This window comes from Hirundo rustica, chromosome 8 (assembly GCF_015227805.2).
Source record: "Hirundo rustica isolate bHirRus1 chromosome 8, bHirRus1.pri.v3, whole genome shotgun sequence".
Taxonomy (NCBI): Eukaryota; Metazoa; Chordata; class Aves; order Passeriformes; family Hirundinidae; genus Hirundo; species Hirundo rustica.
Window position 1 is genome coordinate 22,304,292 of NC_053457.1, and position 25,928 is coordinate 22,330,219.

The window sequence follows — 25,928 nt, forward strand, 5'->3', positions numbered from 1 at the left end:
ACAGCAATGGTGTGCCTAACCTTTGAAAATATGAAGTTGCTGGGGAGGGGGAGAGGCTAATAGAATCAATTATTCAGAAGTCATTCAGCATCCCTAGGGCTACCTAGGCCACCCTCCCATGAATTTTGAGAAACCACTTTCACTGACATCACTTAATGCTCTCACACAAAAACTCCAACGCTTCTTTTGGTTGTGCAAATGGGGGGAAAAAAATGGTAATTCTATCTACCTTTTGCACAGATTAAGACCAAATTGCTTCTACCTGAAGAACCAGCAATTACGATTTGGTCATGTTGTGGTAAATCCAGTAAGCTCCACTTAAGTTACTGACCACTCCCGCAGAAAGTATCAAAGATAAAAGTTCAGTACAAAACTTATCCTGGATCTCCATATAATCATAAAGATACCACCATATGGAAAAAAACCCCAGATTTGTGGTTTATGGAGTGCTTTTTTTTATGGTGTTTAAATGCTTATTCTAGCATGTGCTAAACCACTATCAAAATAGATTAAATAAAAACAACAACAAAAAAGCAGGACTTAAATAAATTCCTGCTACTGGCAACTGTAATATTTAAAAAGGAAACACCCATTCATCGAGTGTTCGACCCTGACAGTATTACAGATAGATATGATGCAGAGCCTGAATTAGATCAGGCTACCAGTGTTTTACTTCTTCCCTGAACATTAACAAGCTCCTTCACTAATGTGGATATTTGGGCAGACTACTGAGGTTGTAACGTTTGAGATCACCATTTTGTGGGCTATTTTTTTTCTTTTTTTTTTTCTTTTTTTTTTTTTTTCTTCAGTATCACAGTAGTTTGTTACACAAATCCCCCATCCCTGGATTAGAGTCATTTAAACTAGCTGTTGGGACCACATAGTTTAGTAAACTCAGAATCAAGTCTGTAAAAAGTGTAAAGGTCACAAAGAACCATAGTAAAGGGTATAATGAGGCATACCCTAATACATCATGTAGTGTACCCTGACTGCTCCTGACTGTGAGAAGCTTGTCTTCCGTGAGATAAGGCTACATCCTCAAGCAGGTGAGTCTAAATATCACCCTTCAAAAACACCAAATAAAATTACAGCGAAGGTAGTGTTATAAATAATTAACTGACATTTTCTGAAGGTAGTGTATGTAAGTTTTCCCTCCCCTCCCCTCCGGGTGAGCACTAAGCAGACAGCAAATGGTAAGTACGGTTAATTTAGAAAGAAAACGGTGGAGAGCCTAATTAGATCCAATTGATTATCTACCTAGTTGACAAATATGAGTTCAAGAGAGGTACCATTTCTAAATAATTTGATTTAGCTCAAATCTTTCAATCAACTGGATCAATAAAAAGAAGAGGGGGAAAAAAGATTTCTGAAACATTTTTGAAGAATGACAGTCTGATTTTCATTTGAAAATTGCCTGGTTTTAGGAGAGTGTCAGTTTAACAAAGTGGACTTATTTCTATAAAGGCAGACATGAAAAATCCAACATCAGAAGTTCAGGCAGGTTCTACAGGCAAGATGTCCACTTCTACAGATCTGCATTCTTTGTGAGGTAACTCAGTTCTCTATTACAGAGAAATATGCAAAAGAAAAAAAAAAAAAAAAAAGAGGGCAGTGGGCAGGTGAAGAAGGGAAACTGCACCATACCAGGCTAGAAAAATTTACAAATGTGACATTCAGAGCACATCTTTCATCTGTGTTCACATAAGTCTATGCTAAACTGCAAAGGAAAGAGCATTGCAGTAAACAGGAGACTCAGGTGCGCTCAGTGATGGTTGAACTATGCAGTAGTGCTCACCCAGTTTGCAAAGTAATTGGCACTCTACACCATCCCTATTCATCCTTCAATTCATTCGCACTTTGTGCTGCTTCTCCCTGGGGATCTAATTCAATCTTTACTGAAACATCCTGCCCCTCCGACCTCATTAATTTCATTTTTTTCTTTGGAGGGTTTTTCAAAGTGCCCAGCCTCTCTTTAACTTTGTACTCCAGTGTACTGTGGGGGATCCCATAAATACTCTGAGCTTTGGAAACACTCATTTTCCCGCTCATAACCACAGAGATTGCTTCCTCCAGTATCTCGCTGTTGTACTGTCTGTATCTCCCTCTTTTCTTCCTAGGTTGCTTGGAGCCAGGATCTCCCTCTTGATCTGAGGTGGGATATGGCTGTCCAGAGGTAGACTGCTCAGCATCTGAGCCCCAGGAATCTGGTCCAGCATCCAGCAAACTTCTCCTATTTTGTTTTGGAAGGATAGCCCTTAACTTTTTGCTAAGCGCGCTCTCCGTTTGTGAACCCATTACCAAAGAGCTATAGCTGTACTGGTCACCAGTGCGGGACTCCCATGAAAGGTCCATGCCTCGAACTTGTGGTATCTTTAAATCCACAGGAGATGAATGGCTCACGTCCTTTTTCCCATCCTGTTTAGTTTGAAGTGCCATTTTTTGAAAGGCAGAGTTTTCTGTAAGAAAAGGAAGGTCACTGATGTTGCTGAGTGCACCATTTCCCCTGAATTTCATGCGGCTGAAATTGAATTCGTAGTGTGGTTTTGCCCAAGAAGCCTCCCTGGATAATATTAAGTGCTGTCCATGATTCTGTAGTCCAGATGGCCCATGGCTGGCAGCTGTAGAAAACTGGTTTCTGCTCAGCAGTTCTTCACTAATCTGGAGTGATCGAGCCAGCGGTACTTTAAGAGATGTGGAGTGGCCATAACCTTCCCTGGTTCCATCCTGCAAGCTTCTTGGAGGTACCCCATCACCACTCTGTAGTCCCTCCGGATGGTGCTGGCTGGGTCTCCCAGGTCGCCTAATTGGATGGAAGGAAACTGATGTGAGCAGGACTTGCACAGGTAGGGAGGGATGGGTGAGGGGGCCACTCCTTTATTAGAAGGCCTTGCTTGGGTAACATCACTTTTTGTGTTATTTATTTTTCTCTAAATTTTTTTATTACTTTAATTTTTTTATTTTTTTTTTAAGTCTCAGCATCAGTCAGTTTTATAACTTGTTTGCAAAAAAAGAGAAGCTTTTTGGGCAAAGCAAAATGAAACCTGTTGGCTGGTCTCTGGTTGGGTTCACAAATTCTCGGAGTAGAAAAGACTTCGCGCAAGCGTCTGAAAATAGCACCTTAATTACAAAGTAGTAATCAATCGCCATAGATCTACACACAACTGTGTTACTGGTGTGACGTTACCACTAAACAAGCACAATAATAAAAGAGTAAGCCAAAGTGCAACATATTTAACATGCAAATATGACTGCCACCTGCAGTATCTACACATAGGTGGAACCCCGGATAGTGTTTGCTTACATCATATTGAAGAATTGCTGCTCAGGATAAAAGAAAAAACTTAGCAGGCCTCAAAGGTATTTGCCTGACTTCCATTAAGCACCAAATATGAAAGCTGGGATACTGCAGATCACAAAGGAAAGCGCTGCATTACTCTAGACTTACCAAACGGCTCACTTAACAACTAATTGCATATATACACAGCCCTGCATCTCATTTGATATAAAGCATGGCTAGGAAAAGGAACGTCTAAGCTCCAACTGTCACACAGATCAAGGGTTAGCAAAAAATTAAAAAAAAAAAAGGCAGTATGTATTTTTACCATTTCCTTTTCATCACGAGTGTTCTTTCTATGAAATTAAGTACTACTGCTGCAGAGAATCACATCTATTTTAATGCTTTGATTGCTTAGCCCCCTGTAGTTATTAAGTCACATTGGTTTCAAAATACACTTCCAAATTTCTGCACAAAGAGGATCTATTTTAATGCTCTAGGACACTACACTGGTGTAAAGGCCTCTGGCTAAGTCAGCATTACTTAAGAATATGATACATAGTACTGAAAAGCTACATTATTATTTTTAACATCACACTAGGATTACGAAAAGTCTTTAGAGAAAATACATCCACTGAAAGAACCTGGCATGTAACATACGAAATGCTTAATACACATGCTGTTCCCTTCTCCCCAGGATGCAACAAGTCATAGGATGTGCACAACAGAAGTCAAGAAGGATTCAGAACAAAATCCAGAGAAGTGGATCAAAGTTTGCAGCTCCAGAGAACCCTCTCAGACAATGGGCATTCTCTATCCCTTCTACAGCATGTATCAGCATCACAGTGTGCACCAGTGATTCTACACCTAAATAAAGGTCATACTGGCAGCTAACAGAGGATTACACCAAACTTAGTGACGCTGAACAAACTGCAGCCAGCCTCATATACCACACACCTGCACAAGTAACCACAGGTGCCAGTATGCCACATCCTCTCCGGACCCACAGGACTGAACAGGACAGTGCCAGATGCTGGCCCTGCCATCCCTGTGTGTTGAACTTTGGCCCTCACTTGATTCCCAAACAAGGGAACAAACAGTACAGAGCTACAGTGGCTTCTGCTGCCTTCCTCGGAAAATAAAGTTGGAAATAACCTGTTCAGAATTAAAAGGAAAATGCTGCTGGGGAAGGTTTATGCTAAAGAATTGTAGAAAGTATTAAGACTAAATTTTAAAGAAGGATTTAAGTATTTTATTAATAGAAATATTAAACAGAAAAGTAATCTTGAAAGGAGAAATCTGAGATAGTAATATTTTTCCAAAGAGAAACTCAAAAATTCAATCAGCTGTTATCGGTACATGGGATTGGTGGTGGAAGAGGGTTGCTAGTTGAGATTTTCAAGTTTTTCAAAGGCTATCATAAAGCTAAATCCAGCAATTAAATAGCACGTTAAACCATATACTATTTCTGTACTTCAATAAAAAATTATTTGTTCATAGTAGCTTCAAGGTAATCAATACCCAAAACCCCTCATAGTCCCAGTCAGCCTCTCCAGCAGAACCATGACTAAGAGTAAAGGGTTTCTAAATGTATGCAAATAGTGACCACTAGAAATATGAAACCTAAAGATTTTTTTTTTATTATTTAACAGTATTTCACACCTTGAACTGATCAGGTAGGAGTAGTACACCACATACTCTGTGATTATTAAAAAAAACCAAAAACACTTGTTCAGTACTACAGAACTATCACAAATCCAAAGTTACATTTAAAGTTTTCTGAACTACCAGACTCCCTGCTTCATGTCCTTTTCAAAGCTGCAGTTTAGGCTAGAAAATATTAACAAAAATTATGCAGTTATTTAAATCTAATTCAGCATGGTTTATCACCCAAATATCATTGTTACTTCTAAAATAAACTTTCCTGTTAGGTAACTTTGCCCTAAGTGAAATGAAGTTTAAATATACTGCAAAGTCCCTAAGACTCTTCATGCATTTAAATGAACTTGCATCTCCACAGAAATCACCTATCACTAAACTCAAGAAACAGGCAATGGAAAGATCTCTGGCTTAGTACCAAATTGGCCAAAATAACAGATATTAGAATCTTTAACTGCAAGTTAAACCTGTCTCAGTTGGCAACAACTCTTATTTGACAGGTGGGGTGAAGGTATCTGCCAAAGGTGCAAGTTGAAAACACATTACTCCAAAGGGTTAACATCAAAAGTTAAAATTAACAGGAGCTAAGCACACATTTTTAGTAAAAAACTGTTTTAAAAAGTCATAGTAAGTTGCTTTCTCTTACCCATTTCCTGAAGTACTGGAGCACCCTGGAGAGTGACTCAGAGAGGTGCTGCCAGCACAAGGACTCTTCTTAGTGGATAAATCAAGCACACCGTCTGTAGAGACAAAAGAATGACTTCAGTGTTTGCAGAAGCAGGATCAGCCATGCTGATCTTGTCTTTCGCTGAAAAGACAAAGTCTTCTGGTTGAAGTAATTTTTAGCACACATTTGTTGGTTTATTGTATTTTTAAACAAAATAAGACTTGGATTTTTCTTTTTTTTTTTTTTTTGCAATATGGTCTACATGTGACTTCAATAGTCTTCAGAAATCACAATAAAAAACCCCAAAATTTAAAGTGTATCTCTTACAAGAGACATAGCATAACAAATTACCTACAAGTGACATTTCTGGATCCAACAGAGTCTATCACATAACTACCTCTCAGTGGTCCAGAACTGAGACAATCTTCCAAGATTTGTCAACTTGAGATATTCCCACATTAAAGGGAGGCTGCAAGCCAGTATTAAGTTTTTTTTTTAATCCAAGTATCTTGTAGGAAAATTTACTGAGAATTACATATTGGAAATTAAATGAACTCACATACAGATGTGAGATTCCTTCTCATGTAGCAGCCAGCTTCATCTTCTTTTTTCATATCTCCAATGGGTCCCTACTGGAAAAGCTGCTGCCTTTCTCTTCTACTGTGTCACGTTATTCCCCCTCTCTCGTATGCCAGAATGGTTTTCCTGTTAGACTGCTTCCTCCACTTTCACTCCCTCACGCTCCCCCCATGCTCTCCTGCAAACCCTTGGGTAAACTCTGCATTTATAGGCACCAGAAAAGGAAGCATGTTTCACCAGAAAAGCCTTGCTCCTGCTGCACTGAAGCAGCTTGAAATCCTGGTCATTTTAGTAAGGGCAACATTGTCATTGAAGCAGCCCAGTCTTCTGAAGTTCCTGGAAACTCTGAGATGAGGAATTTATGAGGCAAAGATAAATGAAACCTGTTGGCAAGGTGAACTCATCAGAGCCCCTCACTCATTCCATCTAATCAAGTGAATACCACCCAACACAAGAACAATGTAAGACAGCTTTCAGATTGCTTAAAGTTCTCATTTGACATATGGAAAAAAAACATGATAAACAGTGAACTAGAATTAACTTATGGAAAGCTGTTCCACCCACTGCATTTGGGAACACACCATAACCCAAACTTAAGCAAGCAGAAAATTAAATTTTCTTTTTGAACAACACTTATGCAGGCACAAGAGGCACAGACTGGATCAAGTCTTTCCTTCTTTTCAAGAGGCTGGACAGCATAGGCAGCTGCTGGAGGCACGTGCATCCAATGCTTCTTCTCTCAGAAGGGCCAGTATCACCCAGAAACCCCTGAAGGGAAGCAGGGCCATCCTCACTCCCCAGGGAAAAGCTTACAACAAGCTGGGTTCCCTTCAACCCACTAGAAAAAAATATAGCACAAAGCACCACTAGCAGTCTTTCATGACAGCCTCTGAAATCTCTCATTAACAAGTTTGGCAAAATCTCTTTCCAATTACATTAAATGTAAATTGGGGAAAAAAATTTACATCAGCAAACAGATTACTGTATAAGTCAATACGCACATGTTCTACTTTCATAACAAGTGTTATGAACATTATACATTATTTTACAGCTTTTTCCATCACATGGTAGCTAAAGAACAGTTCATGTACATGCTTTTTTATTCACCATACCATCCTCTAATTAAAAAGGAACAAAGCAAAAATGTTTCTCTCCCTCCTTCTTTCAGCAAAAATTTTAACAAAGAGAACAGTTTAACATTTATAAACATACATGCAAAACACACTCACAAAATGCATTTATAATAAAGACAGCTAGAAACAAATGCCTATCAGCCAACTGTACAGGTCCACATTCCAAGAGAGACACTATTGAGACACTGCAGTTTGTAACAAGTAAAACGACAGCCTTCAGTAAAGCTGTTTAAGTGCAATATGTGTCCAGATGTCCAATCTGCATATTACCAGATACATAAATTTAACCTGTTTACAAAAAGCTTCATAAACCAAATTTAAAAGAATAAAGGGATACCTACTCTTCTGTCCTAGCTAGAAAAGGCTAGCTTTTTTTTTTTTTTTTTTTTTTTTCTCCCCGCAGGGACCTTTTCCGTTTGCAGATGGACAGCCTACTGCGACAGAATGACTTCAAGCACTAACATTTTTCTGAAGAACGGTAAAGGGTCTAATTTTAATCAGTACGATACACTTAGGATTTAACAGTTTCAGAAAAGAAAAGTTCATATACTGTATCACTCAAAGAATTTGCTTTTTTAAAAAACAGCATTTTTGATGGAAAGCAAGGCTTTTGAATTAAAATAAGCTCTGAAACACTGTTACAAATTATTCAATCTGTGCTCTGCAGAACAAGTCTATTTTTAAGGTAGAAAAGAGACATTTCTTCCAAATGCACAAACCTGAAAGTTTAGTGCAGTTCATGGATATCATTTTTATAGCCTTCACAAAGCAATTTCTCACAGACTTTTAACAGATACTCTTCTCACACCATGACCAGAAAGAAAATAAATCAGCCTTTCAGTCAGACTGTGCACTAATCTTCAGAGAAGAGACAACATTATGATTTTCATGACCACATGAACTTCTCTTATCAGCAAGCATGCAGTCTATTCTGGCAGACTGTTTCTTGCAGCTCCCAGTAGGAAAAGCACATTTATCCTCTGAGTCTAGAGCATGTCCATCCCCTTTGCCCTTCTTCAGAAGAATCCCTCATGTCTACGGGTCTACATTCTTTCAAGAAGTCTTTTCTTTCCCAGCCACACTGAGCTAGACATTATTTTATAAAAACATCTACTGCTTTTCCACTTTACATTTTATGCAAAAGTGCAACCTTCTAATTGTCTGGTTCTGCAACAAGAATGCCATTAATGGACTGCCACGGGATGCAAGACACTGGTAAGAGTCCTACCTTGTTCACTAGGTTCTGACTGAGACTTTCTGACAGTAAGGTCCAGAGGTGAGTCTTGGTCAGCCATGAGCAGTTTGCTGAGCACAGGGTTCTGAGCAGTTGCAGCCGTGGGAGTGGAGGCGACCAGAGATGCTTTCAGCAGGCTTTGGTTCTTTGTGCTATTGGGCTGGCTGGAGTCCTGAGTAGAGCTATTTTTTGAGGTATATTCAGCAGCAAACTGTCGGATCATTCGCTGCATGATCTCACGGGCCACTAGGGGAATATTGGGGTCAGAGACCCTAGGACTGTCTGCAAATATTAGAGATTTCTTTTAAGGAAGCGCTTTAAGTAAAACAGCTTTTATATTAAGTCATTGTTTATTTACAAAAAAAAAAAACAGGGTGGGGGGGAAAAACCCAGAGATAAAATAGTTTCTGTAGAAAATGTACTTTAGTCTTAGAATACCTGAATAAGAACCATGGCTAATTCTGGTACAGCCTTCCCAAAGTAACACTTTGCTAAAGGAAATACACAATCTCATATTTTGTTTTAAAATATAGATATATTCGACCAGACCTTTAAGAGGTATGGAAATAGAAAAGAAAGCTAAAGTGCCAAGTAATGGAGCTCATCCAAAAATATTGGACAGGTTATACAGTGGAAGAATTGCATAACTTACCTGCAGCTACAGAAGGGTAATATGGTGAATAAAGTTGCAGCAGTCCCCTATAAGTTTACTGAGAAATAAAGCCCTATAATTCTGATAATTTAAAATTATTCACACGAAGATCAAATATTCAAGTGTCTTCTATCTATTCCTTTTGATATTTCTACCATTGTAATCAATGCAGGATTAGAAATTACCCAAAGAATTTGCATATACACCAAACCCCAAGGTGTGTCACATGACAAGTAATTCTATTTCTAGAAGAACTGCTAAGTCTATTAGTAATGGATGTGAAATAGAACAAGTAGGAATTCCAATTTGTTTATATGAAATAGTGTATAAATAAAATGGTATTTGGGCATGTGGGCAACCCAAAAATTTATTGACAAAACCCACTATTTTAGATAGTAGTAATTTGTGATGTGAAAGTAAATCTGTAACTCCTAAATCACAAAAGCTAAATCCTGCCACTTCACTTGAAACACTGTGTTCTCTAGCCAAAACTGTTTTGGGTTTATTTAAACAAACAAGCCCTGACCCCAAAAACCAAAACAACAAGAACAACAACTGCCAACCGCCCACAATACCCCCCAAAAACCCCAAAGCACAGACAATCACACCACTATTCCAGAAATGGCTCAAAAGGCTTGATTTTCTATTACCAAAGAAACATTCAGGGAAAAAAAACTGTACAGCAGAAGACCAAATAAATCTTTAAAAGCAGCTCTCAAGAGGGAACAACAGAGAAGTGTTTACTACCTCTTTTAAAGAAATTGCCCAGGTTGAAAGGTAATCGATTGAGACTGAGCTATTAGAAGCATTAGCAAAATCTTCTGTGGGACCTTTCAGTGTTAGATTTCCCTTTTGCCACCATTTTTGTCAAAAGTACATCAATCCAACAAACCAGCTTTACTGTGTGTTTGAAAAATGACTGACATGAAGGTTTGAGCAGAGCTGCCCACAAATCAAAGAGCAGCAGTAGCAGCCTGTTTCTTGATGAAACACCATACTGAGCTTTAAATACTTATCAAGCCCAAATTCCTTTCTGTTAAGCACAGCTTTCTACACCTAAGATCTTATACAGTCACCACATACAGTAAATTTCTGTAAATCCATAAATTTACAGGATGTTTATGTAAATATATAACCATTTTCTTTAAAACATCCTGTTTACTTGTGGTTAAGTATAAAATACTACTGTTTTAAGAAGTTACCAAACAATGAGCCAAACTTAAAATTCTGGTATATTTATAATCTCACTTGCCTCCCAAATGATCCACAAGGACTCCAGGCTGGAAAAGTGTGGAGGTTTTGCTCTGCTGTGGTGGCATTTCTTCTAATTTTCCAAACTCTCCACTATAACCTCCTGAAGCATATAGAAAAGCTCTAGGGAGGCCCAGAGGAACATAATTTGATGGCATGATCACACAGATACCAACTGTTTGACATGTGCTTGTAGCATCTACAAGTGGGGCTGGCAGGAATGCAGAGCTCTATGGCTCTTGTGGTTTCTGAAAGAAGATTCAGGCCTTTACTGTGCACCGTGTTCATATGTTCATTTCAAAAATGCTTACATCTGAACATATTTACACATTCAGAAATAAAATATTACATATGCCTACAGCCATGCATCCTTGTAATCTGCAACTTCAAAGTATCAGCCCAGAGTGACAACTTTCTAGTGGCGTTCAAGATAAACGCACTAATTTGGGTCACAAAACTGTTTTCAAGCAGAAGGGTAGGTACCTAGCACATTACAGGCTTCTTGCTTAATATAAAGCCTGAATGCTGAGGATTAAAGCTGTTCAAAAGTGAGTGGAAAACATATGCTGGTGCCCCTCCAGCATCACTTGAAATCAACCAGATATTTATCTTGACTCCACCTGTTCAGGTTTTTTTTTAAGAAAATAAAACTAAAATTAACTAAAACATAGAAATTCTCAGAGAAGAAAAAATACAGCAAAAAATTATCAGCTATAAATAGTCTAAAGCAGTACCTTTGAGCTTTAAAGCCTTAATAGCTTTTGTGTATTTTTATACCAAAATCTTAAAAGGGCAGTATCAAACAAGTAAAGGTATGATTTCATTAAACCAGAAAAAGGTAGGTCCTGTCCTGCCACAAAGTAAAGGTAATAGACAATTAAGTACTACCATTCTGCTTTGACTGGAAAAATATGAATATTTGAAGGAAGCATTACTGGGTCAGAGTGCCAGGGACACATATTTCAGAGAAAGGACTAAAATTAATGGACAGTAAACCTGTTCAAAAAGTTTGCTGATCTTGTTAATTCCCTATTCACATTCAGAACAAGAATGTGTGGCCAGTTTAAAGAGCATCTGCATTTTCTCTAATCTATCTGGGCTACAAAATACCCATCTCAAATGTTACTGGCAGTGAGGATGGAAAAAAGAAAAAAACTAATTGCCAGCATGAAGCCAAGAGAATTCGGCATCCCTGAGCAATGTAGGAACGTCAGAGTGCTGCCATTCTTTGTGTCCTTTTTGGTATGACAGTGCCTTGGGATTTTATGGCACTAGCATGAGTTAGATTTCAAGAAAGCTAAATACAGGCAAGCTTGAAAATCATGCATTAAGGATTCAGAACTGACTTTCTGCCAGGCTTCTACCCCTTGCCTATTACTCAAGCACAGCTTTGTCCAAGGAAGGAAAACAAGGGTATATTTTTAAAAAATTCTCAAAGATTTTTAGACATCTGACATGTTTTCTTATCTTTATTCTGGGTATTCAGCCATGGACAGAATATCATATTCTTCAATAGCACACTGCAATATCTGCTGCTGGGCCTCCAATGAATTTTAAAAAGCATACTTTCCTAAAAGACACACACACACACATCATACATAAAGATTTCAGTTTAGTGGTAAAGGAATGAAGTCTTTAATAAACAATTTGGAAATTATGGCAGGGCTTTTTTTTTTTTTTTTTTCTCCTCACCAGAAAAAGCAATATGGAAAAAAACCTGTATTTTCTCTAGACTTTAGTTTTCTTAAATTCCTTCTGGATTTGAAGATAAATGGGATGAACTCAAAAGCAAAAGGAAACATTAACCGTACAATAAAAAAAGAAAACTTGAAAAGGAAGCCTTGGAATAAAGGCGTTATCTGAACCATCACTAGTAATGCAGTAACTATCCTTCCTACCATCCTGCATGTATTACAAAATGTATAGAAGCATCATAATGTATAGCTTGTATTTATTCATTTGAGTCATAAAAGAAAGGCTAAGATACTGTTATCTACTTAAAACACCTTTAAATATTTTGGTCACTGGAAGGAAGGGCTGAGGACTGGCTACAGCAATTTCTAATTTGTTAAACTGATGCCTTGCATTGTCCTCCAGCAGATAGGTTGGAATTACTGATTTGGCAGATTTTCTCACACATGGGTTAGACTGATAAGTACGATGTACTTTCATTCAGGATGAATTTGGAAACAACCTCTGGATTCATGTTTCTCAGATTTGTAGAAAACAGTGAAATGAGCTCTGTGCCTTTCTTAAGAGCACAGTTTAAGCAACAACTCTCCAGAAGATATTTAGGTGATTTGCTAGCATTGAGCATGTTCTCAGTATATTCTATAGCAATTCTTTTGCTGATTTTGAATTCTTCATATATCCCCCTTAGTGCTATTCCAATATTATTTTATAATGTTGATTGTTGGGATTACAGTGGGTAATCATTACCAATAGTGAAAAGACTGATGACCTTTAAGAAAAACTGCACTAGTACATATCCCATCAAAATAAAATAAATATTTTTTAAAAATCACATTACCCACCTACTACCACCACTGCCACTTGACCTTTCTTCCAAACAGCTCAGTCACCTAAACACTGGTTATGGGAACCAGTTCTGAGGGGTAAGAACTGAGTCATCTCTCCAAAAGCGAAAACACCACTGTTCTCATGGAGAGATTTGGTTTAGGGTTAAACTAAGAGTTATACTCTCTTCCGCTATTGCCACATTACTTGAGAGTCAATTTTTATCCTTGATAAATATATATAAAGAAGAAGATTGAAAAATATTGAACATAAAATTTGAACATCAGATCTTTGACACCTACATTGCATGCAAAAAGAACACAAGAGAGACTATTTCCCATATCCTCCTCCCCCCATTGAAACCAACCTTTTCTGTAAAAGACTGCATTGAGGAACTCTTCCGCTTGCCTTTCAAAACGAATGATTTTTGCTTGCTCTTGTCTAAGCAGAGCTTCTTGTCCAGCTTCCGAGGCTGGCTCATCCAGACTGACTAAGTGTTCCTGCAAAGATATTTAATATTTGTAAGATCTTCCAGACTCCAAAATTAATAAAGTTCCCTAGGCACGCAATATTTTACTAAATTCAAAACTTTTTAACGTACTCAGCTCAGAGTTGAATTTATTGAAATCAAAACTTGGTTTTTTTGGCTGCATCAGAACATTGTACTTTATCCTGTTTTAAATTTGGCTTGTTTGAAGGTAAACCAGCAGGAGGAATTAACCTCACAGAAATAATTTGCAAGTGATTTCCAGATGGAACTATAGTTTACTAGGAAAGTTACAATAAAGGCAACAGCACAGAAACACTGGCTTAAACTGACAAAGCCAGAGTACAACTGGGCACCCTGTTGGTCAGGGTGGTGATGGCAGCCTGGTTAAATGGTGGTTGCAGCCCCATTGAAATGAGGGATGTGGACTTGTCAAAGCAGTCATCCTGTGGAAAGGTCTGGTCCTTATCTGGAGGTCCAGTGGTGGTTCCCTGAAGTGCCCAAACCGCCAGATCATACACCCTCAAATCCAGGCAGAAATGTTCAGTACCTCCCCCAGGGCAGGGAATTTTACAATGGAATGATGTAACCCAATGAGACATAGGGGATTCTGGGGAGTCCTTGACGGTGCATTAGCAGAGATGACCACCCTTAGGCTGGGTGTAACAAAGAGAACACTACGCCCAACTCACAGCTGGGGTATGCAGATGCTACAAAGGATCCACCATTAACAGTTCATCAAAAGTTGATGTATGTGGTGGTAGAATACATACTTTGGTGACACCTTATATTGTAACCCAAGATATTATCCACCCCTTATTCCACATCATCTACATCATACCCAAATTAAACCCCTTCTTTAACTCTCCTTTATATATATATATACACACATACACAGTGAAACATTACACACAGTTCCCACTCAAAATTAGGTTCCACTGAGGTACACAACAGGTTTCCCCATCTTTCTGCATTACCCACCAAGTGTGACCAGGACCTTGAGCAATAACAATCCCATGGATGGATTTGCCTTTGCCTGAGGTGGGATTAATCCAAATGATCTTTCCTAACATAGCTGTCATGTGCAACATAGAGACTTTATTTCCATCTACTGTGTGCAAGGGTTCTGACTGGGCAGGAGCAGCTCGACTGATGGAGCTTCAGGTGTTGAGCAACCAGGTGGCTTTTCCTAAATGCAGCTCCCAATTTTTGAAGGTCTCCCCCACCCAATGCCTTCAGGGTGGTTTTTAGCAGTCCATTGCACCATTCAACTTCCCCAGCCGCTGGTTCATAAGGAATACCGTACACCCAGTCAATGAATGTTCCCTAGCCCAGGGGTTTATAAGGTTGTTCTTGAAACAAGCCCTGTTGTCAGACTCAGTTCTTTCAGTGGTGCCATGTCTCCACAGGCCCAAGATGGTGTTCTGGGTAGTGGCATGATGCACAGGGTAGGTCTCCAGCCATCTAGTGGTTGCTCCTACCATGGTCAGCATATAGCACTTGCCTTGGCGGGTTTGGGGAAGGGTAATGTAGTCAATTTGGCATGGTTCCCCATACCTATACTTTGATCACTGTCCACCATACCATAGAGGCATAATCCGCTTGGCCTGCTTGATTGCAGCACACATCTCACAGTCATGGATGACCTGTGAGATACTGTCCATGTTTAAGTCCACCCCATGGTCACAGGCCCATTGGTATGTCCCATCTCTTCCCTGATGAGGCATCAATGCTCTAACAAGCTAGAAGTAATTCCCCTCTGTACTACCAGTCCAGATACTTTAGTATCTCCACCTGAGACACTTTAATCTTGGCAGCTCAATCCACCAGTTTGTTACTTCATTAGCCAGACTTTTGGGTACACATACATAGACATGATAGACCTTCACAGTCAGTTTCTCTACCTGGGCAGCAATGTCTTGCCAGATCTCAGCAGCCCAGATGGGTTTCCCTCTGTGCTGCTATTTGGCCTTTCTCCACCAATCCAGCCATCCCCACAGAGCACTGGCTACCATTCATAAGTCAGTGTAAAGACAAGAGTCTCGGCCACTTCTCTCATTCAGTGATATTCAAAGCCAGCTGGACAGCTTTAACCTCTGCAAGTTGACTTGATCTGCCTTGTCCTTGTGCAGTAGCTTCTGCAGCTTTCTGTGTGCGGGTCCTTACAGGAGCTTTCCATTTCCGTTTTGTTCCTACAATTTGACAGGAACCATTGGTGAAGAGGGTGTTATCACTTTTCTTTCTATGGGCTAGCTGGTTATGTGGCGGGGCCTCCTCAGCACGTGTCACCTGCTCCTCTTCTTCTTCAGAAGATAGTCCAAAATTCTCACCTTCAGGCCAGTTTGTTATGATTTCCAGAATCCCAGGGTGATTAGGATTTCCTGTCTAGGCTCGCTGTGTGATCAGTGCTAGCCAGTTGCTCCACGTGGCATCAGTGGCACAATGAGTTGAAGGAACCTTCCCTTTGAACACCTAGCCCAGCACTGGTAGTCAGGGTAACAGAAGAAGCTGTGCCTCAGTGCCAATCACTTCTGAGGCAGCTTGAACCCCTTTGTAGGCTGCAAGAATCTCTTTCTCTTGGGGTATAGCTGGCCTCAGATCCTTTGTACCCCTGACTCCAGAATCCCAGCGGTCATCCTCAGGTCTCCCCAGGTATCTGCCAGAGGCTCCAGGAAGGACCATTCTCCCTAGCCACAGTGCAGAGCACACTTTTTTACATCCTGCCCTGTTCTCACTGGCCAAAGGGCTACTGCACTGGCAAACCCTGTTTACTTTGTTGAAAAGCTTTTTGTTCAGGGCCCCATCAGCAATAATTTTTCTTTTGTGCCATGAGATTGAGAGGGTTTACAATTGTACTGTACTCTGGGATATGCATCCTCCAAAAGCCCACAGCACCGAGGAAGGTCTGTGTCTCCTTCTTGTTGGTTGGTGGAGACATAGCTGTTATTTTGTTAATCACTTCTGTTGAAATCTGGAAATGTCCATCTTGCCACTTTACTCCTAGAAACTGAATTTCTTGAGAAGGTCCCTTAATCTTACTTCATTTAATGGCAAGCTTTCATAAGAATCTGGATAATCTTCTCTCCCTTCTCAAAAACTTCCCCGGCTGTGTTACCCCATATGATGATGCCATTGATGTACTGCAGATGTTCTGGAGCCTTACCCTTTTCCAGTGCAGATTGGACCAGTCCATGGCAGATGGTGGAACTGTGCTTCCACCCCTGGGGCAGTTGATTCCAAGTATATTCCATGCCCCTCCATGTGAAGGCAAACTGGGGCTTGCACTTTGCTGCCAAAGAACAGAGAAAAATCATTGGCAATGTCAATGGTCGCATGCCACTTCGCTGCCTTGGACCCCAGCTCGTACTGAAACTCCAGCATGTCCGGCACAGAAGCACTTGGTGGCATGATTTAATTCAGGCCACGGTAATCCACCATCAGACTCCATTCTCCAGTGGACTTACGCACTAGCCCTGTAGGGCTGTTAATGGGTGCATGAGTCTTGCTGACCACCCCTTGTAACTGGTGGGCTTTCCAGTCCACAAATCATCTTATGGATGGGAATCAGTCTTGGTCGGTGCGGTATTGCCGACAGTGCACTATTGCTGTGACAATAGGCACCTGTTGCTCTTCAACTCTTAGTAGTCCCACAATAGAGGGGATGTCTGAGAGACCAGGCAGGGTATTTAGTTATCTGATTTCCTCTGTCCCTAGAGCAGCTATCCTAAAAGCCCAGCAATGTCCATTTGGGTCTTGAGATAGTCTGTGCTGAGGATGCACAGGGCCTCTGGAGCAGTCACGATGGGGTGCTTCTGCCGCTCCTTACCAGACAAGCTCACTTCAGTGTCCAATACGGTCAGCTGCTGGGAACCCCCTGTCACCTCAGAAATGGAAATGGATTCCGCTCCCACATACCTTGATGACATCAGGGTACACTGAGCACTGGTGTCAACCAAAGACATAAATCTTTGTGCGTCAGACATGCCAGGCCATCGGATCCACACAGTCCAATAGATCTGATTGTCCCTTTCCTCTACTTGGCTGGAGGCAGGGCTCCTCTAATCCTGGTCATGGTACACATTGTCTCCTCCCGTAAATATAACCTTGAGGTCCCTTCAAGAGGGTCAGTCATATCATCATTCTTTTACCACCTGGAATCTTGTCTACAAGAGACCAGAGCAGTGTTGACCTTAGAGGAGCTTCTTGTAGTCATTGTTCTTTCCATGTCATGTACCCAGGTAGCTAAGGAAGAGGTGGGTTTTCCATCCCACTTCTTCATGTCTTCTCCATGCTCCTGAAGGAAAAACCAGAGGTTGCCGCATGGAGTGTATCCTCTCTCCTTGGCTGGGGGACACCTGGTCCTAAGTGCAGAGACTCTTCTTGATACTGAAAAGATGTGGTAAATTCCTTCCTTAAGCTCCTTCCTCAGTTTCTGGGGGCCCTCTTCAATTTTATCTTCCAAATTCTAGACATTCTCAGCCAGCTTTGTTTCCAGAGATTAGACATGAGTGTGTAACAGGGCAGTGATAGGACCTTGTAAATTCTTAGTTTGTTGACCAATGCACCCTCCTTCCTTCCACTGCAGTGTTGCTAAGTAGTAGGATTATATTTCTGGTCCAAGCCATGAGAATTTCAAACACATTTGTGATGTGCACTGGACACCATCTGGGCTCTTAGGGAATCTCTCATCTTGCAAAAAAATTATCTGCAGCACAGTAAATTCCCTTAAGGCATTGGATACCTTGTTTCATTGTGCTCCATAGTCCTTGTTGCACACGGACATCCTCTTTACAAAGGTATCTATCCCTTATATGTGCCAGTAGCCACTGCCAGGGCCTGAATTTCCTGGGTTCCCCTGGTCAATGACCACATCCTGGGACAATGATCCCAGCTGCCCAGCCTCACGTCCTTTCAGAATGGAGTCATTAGCTGTGGAGTCCCAGATGTGGAGCAGCCAGGTCAGAATGGACTCATTTACCTGGTGGTTGCATTCCCTCCACAGCTCATGGAGGGATAGAGATTGAGTAATGATCTCTGGTTCTGTCTCTTCCACTTTGTGCGATGGTCCTGCTGCCTCCTCAGCAGTCACTATGCAGACTGATTTGCTTTTCAATTTCCTTTTCTGAACAGGGGCAACTGTTACTGAATTAGCCTGTCATGGCTCAGTGAGAGTCTTGTGGACAGGATGCCTGCTGGTTTGCTTCTTTTCTCCTCCTCCTCTTGAAAATGATGGACCACACCAAGCTTGGTCCTGATTCCAAGCGTGGCGTACACAGCACAGGCCGTTCAGAGAAGACAAAGCAAAACTAACAACAAGATTATGCCATCCTTGACATCCAGGCAGAACTCAATATTCTCAAAAACTGCTGTGTCGGGCCTGAAAGGCTGGAAGAAACCAGTCTCTGCTCTTCCCCCATTGGCTGGGTGTGATTATTAACGAGGCCCCAGAGGCAGCAGCCCAGCCCAGGACAGGTGAACAAACGAGGTTCACTGCCTCTGATGTTATCATGCAATAGACATAAAAAACTAACAAAGCAATTTTCATACCATTCCCTGTTCTCAAAAGGAGCACCACAACTGGCAGATAGCTCCCCATGTACAGAAAAATATAGAGAGCAAGGTACAACATGCATTTAAACATCACAGGCAGTTCCTGTAATACAATGTAAAACTGCAATTCTTACTGCTCTCCGGATGCCACACACTGGGTGCCAAAATATGTGCTGGGTTCAAGGTAAACCAGCAGGAGGAATTAACCTCACAGAAATAATTTACAAGTGATTTTCAGATGGAACTACAGTTTACTAGGAAAGTTACAATAAAGGCAACAGCACAGAAACACTGGCTTAAACTGACAAAGCCAGAGTACAACTGGGCACCCTGTTGGTCAGGGTGGTGATGGCAGCCTGGTTAAATGGTGGTTGCAGCCCCATTGAAATGAGGGATGTGGACTTGTCAAAGCAGTCATCCTGTGGAAAGGTCTGGTCCTTATCTGGAGGTCCAGTGGTGGTTCCCTGAAGTGCCCAAACCGCCAGATCATACACCCTCAAATCCAGGCAGAAATGTTCAGTACCTCCCCCAGGGCAGGGAATTTTACAATGGAATGATGTAACCCAATGAGACATAGGGGATTCTGGGGAGTCCTTGACGGTGCATTAGCAGAGATGACCACCCTTAGGCTGGGTGTAACAAAGAGAACACTACACCCAACTCACAGCTGGGGTATGCAGATGCTACAAAGGACCCACCATTAACAGTTCATGAGAAGGTGATGGTAGAACACATACTTTGGTGACACCTTACATTGTAACCCAAGACATATGCAGCAGCACCCTGTAAGATTTGATAACAATACAGAAAATAAGAGTCTATTATAAAGAAGAAAACTTAAGATATTTCACAGCATTTGGCTGCCAATCTCATACCTAGCATGTGATCTTTGGCTATTGTTTTTAGATCCCAGAAGTAATTGTTGAAGGCAAAACATATGCAGTTCTCCTTACACTACACATCCTACATGCAAATTAAGCAAAAAATGACCAAGCACTATCAACAAGCAGGACTTTTTGTGAAGAGGCTCAGTAGTAAGATAGCTGTTACAACACCGACAATGAAATAAAATCCATTCTCACAACTGGAAGCAGCTGAGTAATCTCAAGAATATATTCATACTATGGCAATTAGGCACGTGAGATGTCAGGATACATCATTCATTTTAAATACATTCGAGAAACTAGAAGACAAGTTTACAAAAATACAAACGCTTAATGCTTAGGTTCCACCCCCAGATGCACACACCTTTGCTCTTTTCTTTCAGTTTAATGCCTTGCTCCTGCTCAAGAGAAAGATCTCTTTACTGGCTCTCCCCCTCCGCTTTCATTTTAAACTGTATTAATGATACAACCCAGTGGAAACAGAGTCCAGCAGCACCCTCCCTCACCATAAACAAATGTATTTTAAATTATTCATATAAAGGCAACATAAGAACAGTACAATTTAATCTACTGAAGCTAATTAAAGCTTTACACTTGCTACATAGAGAAGGAAGGAAGAAAAAGGGATCGGCCAGAAGAAAAATTCTAACTGGCTTATGCTGGTGAACAGCTCAGTAAAGGATCTCTTGATCTGCATTCAGAAGAGGAGAGGAATAATAGCAAGAAAATGGCAATGCTGAGTTTTTACCCCCCAAACTAAGGAGCTCCTCCTTACATGTATGGTTTTGAATAGTGTCCATGCTAAGACATCAAAATGTATAGAAATAGTTATGTAAAAGAGTCAGATTTAACCTCACATTTATGGGAAAAAAAAGTCTTCAGGCATCTTCAGTATACCACTGACTACGTGAGACAAAATATACTGGAAGTAGTTCTGCTTATTGCAGTTTTAAATTGTTTTTTTATCCATTGGACCATACTGTTCCAGGAATCTGAAGGTTTTTTCACCCCAGAAGGAAAATTCAAGTTTGCACACTAAGTATTTGATTGTAATTGCTATCCAACTTCCAAAATTGAGGTGGTTTGGTTCTGTTTGAGAGTGTCTGTTTGGTTGGTTTCTGTTGGGAATTTTTTGTTTGGTTAGGGTGGGGAGCTGTTGATTTTTTAGGTGGTTTTTTTACATTTTCCAGCATTTCTTCCCAATAACCATTATTTAGAACCACTAATTTCATATTTACCCACTCACTCTACAGTCCTAAATCACATCTAAGTTTTCAGTAGCAACATGCAGGTAATAATAAGAAGAAAACCCCAACAGTATCTAGAGAGCATTTTCATTGGGTGTTTTTTTCCAGTGTATTTATATTCAGTTACTTTTACATATTATTTATAACACAAGATTCTTTCTATTCTCTTTGTGCTTCTCTTCAGGTGGGAAGCAGGACCCAGAGCATTCCTGGAATCCAACACTAAACATGGAGTATCACTATATTGAACAATACTCCTTCAGAGAAAGATACCTGGAGTGCTTCATGCATGCTCCCTGAGGGCTAAAGCTCTTTCTGAATGTTAAGATAAACAGCATAACCATGTAATTAAGCCAAAGAGCCTCAGAAATACAGAGCTCAGGTTTTAAAAACGCAAGGTCAATGTGTGACCTTGCAAGACCACCTAATCCTAAGCAGCCCGGCCTCGTCAGCACTAGTGCTGGATGCTCACTGAGGGCCTCCTTGTAGGAAATGTTGATACAGCAATTCCAAATGCTAAACTGCTGACATGAAGAGAACTGTATGATGCAGGCTGTTGTTGTGTAGATGTGCAAACAGCAGTTTCATGTTTAAGCCACAGCACACACACAGATGGAATGGGAAGAGCCCAAAAGCCGGAGCAGGATGAGGTAATTCCTAGCCACCTTCAGGGAGAAAAAGAAGCGATGCTGCCCACAGACCACCCATGGCTGATGGGTCAACTAGTGGACCCTAAGGATAAAATCTAGCCTCCCACCCTACCTCAAGGCAAAATCGGGAACACTGAGTTAAGAAAGGAATGTTTCAACATCCCTAGGTTGTCTTCTCCAATGCTTTCTTTTCCTTTAGACTGGTAGAGTCTTTTTAATTCATAGCCATCAAAAAGGAGAACAATTTTCTGCAGACAAGCTTTAAGGGCACCAGAGACTCTTCTTTCCTTCTACCTGCAAGAAAGTATCATTCTCATTGCTTTCATTTCAGTGCTATTCAGTTTGTTTACATGTCTCAAAATGCTAACAGTTATTTGAGGCTTCACCAGCATTTAGGTTTTCCTCTCCAGAAATTAACACAAATTCTTCTCTTGAAATAGTTCCCAAAGTCGTTTACAACTTTTGTAATCCTATCACTTAAGACATCTGTAACTTGTGACTTGACAAAACAGGTCTGTCTGTCCTGTTTTTCAAATGTATCAAGATAATTTTCAATTCTGAGCATATCCTTTAAAGCATCTACAACTGCTCCCAGTTTAGTATTAATAAAAATTCAGATGGTTTAATAAGTTTTAAGACATCACTCACTTACTGAACATATGTATTTTTATAGTAAGATGACCGATGTCATGTTTATCAAATTCTGAACAAACAACTTGACTGATCCATAGCTATTGACTACCATTTATTGCCTATAGCAGGGGGAGTAGAAATATATCAGTGAAATATAGATGTAAGCATATTATGATGTGGAACCACAATATGCTTACATTAACACTGATACACAAGCAAAGCTGCCACCCTGCATTACTACTAAGTACATCTGGAGATTACCACAAAAAACCTTTTCAAGTTTTAGCCTCCACATCAAATTACTTTAAAATGGCACAATACAATATTGACAGTCTAAACACTTGAGTTTTTTTAAATGTTGAAATCCATTTAAAATGTTTTAGAGCACGATCCAGCATACTTAGGGATCTCTGTACACAGTTTAAACACATCCTAAAGCCATTAAAAATTTTAAGAGTTGTGCAACTTCAATTCATTTTCAGGTATTTCCTTTGCCATCTTCAATTATTCTACAAGTTAATGCTTTAAGATGAGTGATAACTTCTCTTCAGAATTATTCAGGCATTTATCACAGTTTATATCTCATTGCTTATGTTCCTCCATAGCCAAAGGCCACCAGATTTATGTAAAATAGTTTCAAGCTTTTAAAAATACCCAAATCATATTACAGTAATTTTGAATTTTAAAATAACTTGTTCAAATGCTGTACCTTACCACACTTCTTCACAAATGAAAGACATGTGAGAGGTTCTTTCACTGAAGTCCAGGTATTTTAGAGAACTTTGCAGACCAGAATCAATCTTCTGGCATCAACAGCCCATGAATCCATAATATGCTCCTAAAAGTCATTTTCTCTCTTGCTATTTTTGTAGCTTAAATATATCTATAAAATAGTTAATGTGCTTAGCAGTATTATCCTTCTTGTTCTGCTCTCACCAACTAATGAGATTAGTTGTGTGTCCATGTGTGTGTGTGTGTGTGTGTGTGTTCCTTTTTTCTCTTAATACACATGAATTGCTTTATGTCACTATAGACAATACTGTTTTCCACATAAATATACTCAACTGAATACTCTTTAAGGATTCATTTTCCAGTATCTCCTTTCTTCTGGCCTTTCTTAAACTAGGCTTGAGTGCCAACTATGAGCAAATGACACTCAAGACTACCTCATTTGATACAAACATTCTATGTGGAGCCAAAGATCTCTTCTGTAATGATAGCTCAGTCAGACTATTTAACAAACCGCATGGAAAAATTAGGAATCATAATTAATGAGAGATAAGGCTAGTACACTTCTAGTTCTATCCATCTGAATTGATGAGTCTTTGTTGTACCACATTTTAGAAGGAAAAGGGATAAAGACCACAAGCAATAGAGAATAACCACAACTGCAGATTATCCAAATGTGAATTTGTCAGATTTGATCACACAGAACCCGATACTTCTCTCACCAGATGTAGGCAGCCACAGCTGCTAACTGTCTTTTTATGTCTTTCAAGATACCTGTCCATTTCTGCACACAGGCACCAATGTTAATAACCTGTCAGCAGCACCTCAGGTGACCAGTTACTCTCCTTTCACACCCTACAGAAACAACTGTGTATTCTGCATTCTGTGATGAGAAGAAAAAATCTAGTTTCCAAAAGTTCTACATTACTGCACATAACCCTTTGGATTTGGGAAAAAAATATGTCTGGGAAGATGCTGGCTCCCTACTTTGTCTTTTATTATCTCTTTCAAATGAATGAAGACACTTAAGTCCATTTCCCTATCAAAACCTGTCTTGTATTTTGACTGCCAAAAAATGCAAGTATTTCCTCAGTATTTACAATTAGAACTACTGCTGCAAATAAATTAATATTTTCAGAATACTGCAGCAGATGGTTCTCTATCCTTTGAAGAAGTCATGTAATTGAACCTGACTGCCTGCGAAAGCAGTAACAACTATCACTGAAAGAGTAGGAGAGCTAAAGTAGATTTTTACCCTTTAAGCAGCACTGCCAATAATCTCATACTTCGATTCTCATCCTACAGTCCAGAACTCATTTTTACTTATGCACAACTACTGGTCTCCTAAGTTACAGGTAATTCTCATGGGCAAATGAAATCCAGAAAAAAACCCTGAAGATCTTTATTGGTTTTCAACTTGTTACACTAGGTAGCTATGTGTCACCTACAGATGAAAATCAAGTACACCGATTAATTATTCAACTAATTCAAAACGAGGTATTGGTAATTGTGTACTCAAAAACACCACAGTCACATGCTATCGTAATAACATGGCTTGTGGCTATCCTGCTCTCAGCTGCAGCATCAATTACACACCTTTTCATTCTGTAACTCAGCACTACACAAACACCAACTCAAACCATCCCACCCTGCCCAGTTCTTTTCCAAACAAGCTGAGAGGATGGACACGCACAGCCTGCAACTTCCTAAAGAGTTAAAGATCAGTCCAGATGTTCAACGGAACAGATGTCAAATAAACTAGTACCATTCCTAATTTAGTTAAATAAATTAGCTGAAGACTGTCTATTATTTAGCTAAATACCAAATTAAGTTACAAACTTTTTTCTAACAATTTGGTGTCTGATATAATTCCATTTAAGATGTTGTCAAATTCACACTATTTGAAGGCTCTTGTGAAAGAATCATATTTAACTGTGTACCGCAAGTTAATGACATCAGTGCCAGCAGGGCAGCAATCTGCTGCACCCACAGGGGAAAGGAAGCACTCCCATCCTACCATTTCTCACATGACGCACAAAAACTCCTAGACCTGAAAGGAGACATTATTTTCTCAAAAACAAAACAAACAAAAAAACACAAAGCAAAATGCCAAAATACCCAAACCCAACAGAATTGACAGAGAGGCTGGAGTGCAGTAACACTGCCTTTTTGAATACCTACACTGTCACATTGGCCCACACTACGACCAGTCTCTCACCCACCACAAAACTAATTTCTGAATCAATTCAATGGCTTAACTAGAGCTGTGCTTAACACTGGACTTTGTCCTTTTATGAGATGAGGTAAGAAAAAAGACAGAACTCCTTACACAAGAAGCATACACATTACCAATATGTGTAATTCTCAATAAAATAACTACGACTTATATCCGTTCTAAATGCCCTCCTCCCGTTCCTTAAAAAAACCTGTAATATGAAAACATGCATGAACTGACAGCATGGCAAGTATCAGGGTCAACAAGGTACTTCCTTTATGGACAAGCCATGCAGCTACATGTTAGCTGCTGCAGAGGAAAGAAAGAGTGCTTTCATTTCATTCCTAAAATGATACGAGAGCCATTCTGGTTTTTTTACATTGTGCAGAAGAAGCAGTAGTTACAAATTCCAGTAAATGAAGTTTTGCCAAGACAGATGATCCTTCCTTCCTATGTTGTAAAACAATCACAATTTCAACATGTGGGCTGAACAACAATTGGTATAGTACCATAGCTTTTGTTTTATATATAACTACAATCTCCTTAAGAAAATAAACTGCAAGTTTA

General features: G+C 40.0%; 1 protein-coding gene across 1 annotated transcript; it reads right to left on the reverse strand.

The window, feature by feature from the left end:
- Positions 1-626: 626 nt before the first annotated feature.
- On the reverse strand, positions 627-22,033 carry LOC120755635 (ligand-dependent corepressor). The gene is made up of 5 exons (XM_058421495.1): positions 21,897-22,033; positions 13,334-13,466; positions 8,541-8,828; positions 5,580-5,673; positions 627-2,800 (listed from the first exon to the last, which is right to left on the reverse strand). The coding sequence occupies exons 3-5, from the start codon at positions 8,776-8,778 to the stop codon at positions 1,831-1,833; spliced, it is 1,302 nt and encodes a 433-aa protein (XP_058277478.1). The 5' UTR covers positions 8,779-8,828; positions 13,334-13,466; positions 21,897-22,033; the 3' UTR covers positions 627-1,830.
- Between the last annotated feature and the right edge of the window lie 3,895 nt (positions 22,034-25,928).

Bases quoted from the DNA above. Each gene is read 5' to 3' on its own strand.
- LOC120755635 (XM_058421495.1), bottom strand. From the start codon at position 8,778: ATGCAGCGAATGATCCGACAGTTTGCTGCTGAATATACCTCAAAAAAT. The intron at 5,674-8,540 runs GTAGGACTCTTA...TTGTCTCTACAG, and splicing joins GTCAGAACCTAGTGAACAAG to ACGGTGTGCTTGATTTATCC. The intron at 2,801-5,579 runs GTAAGAGAAAGC...CCATCCAATTAG, and splicing joins TCCAGTACTTCAGGAAATGG to GCGACCTGGGAGACCCAGCC.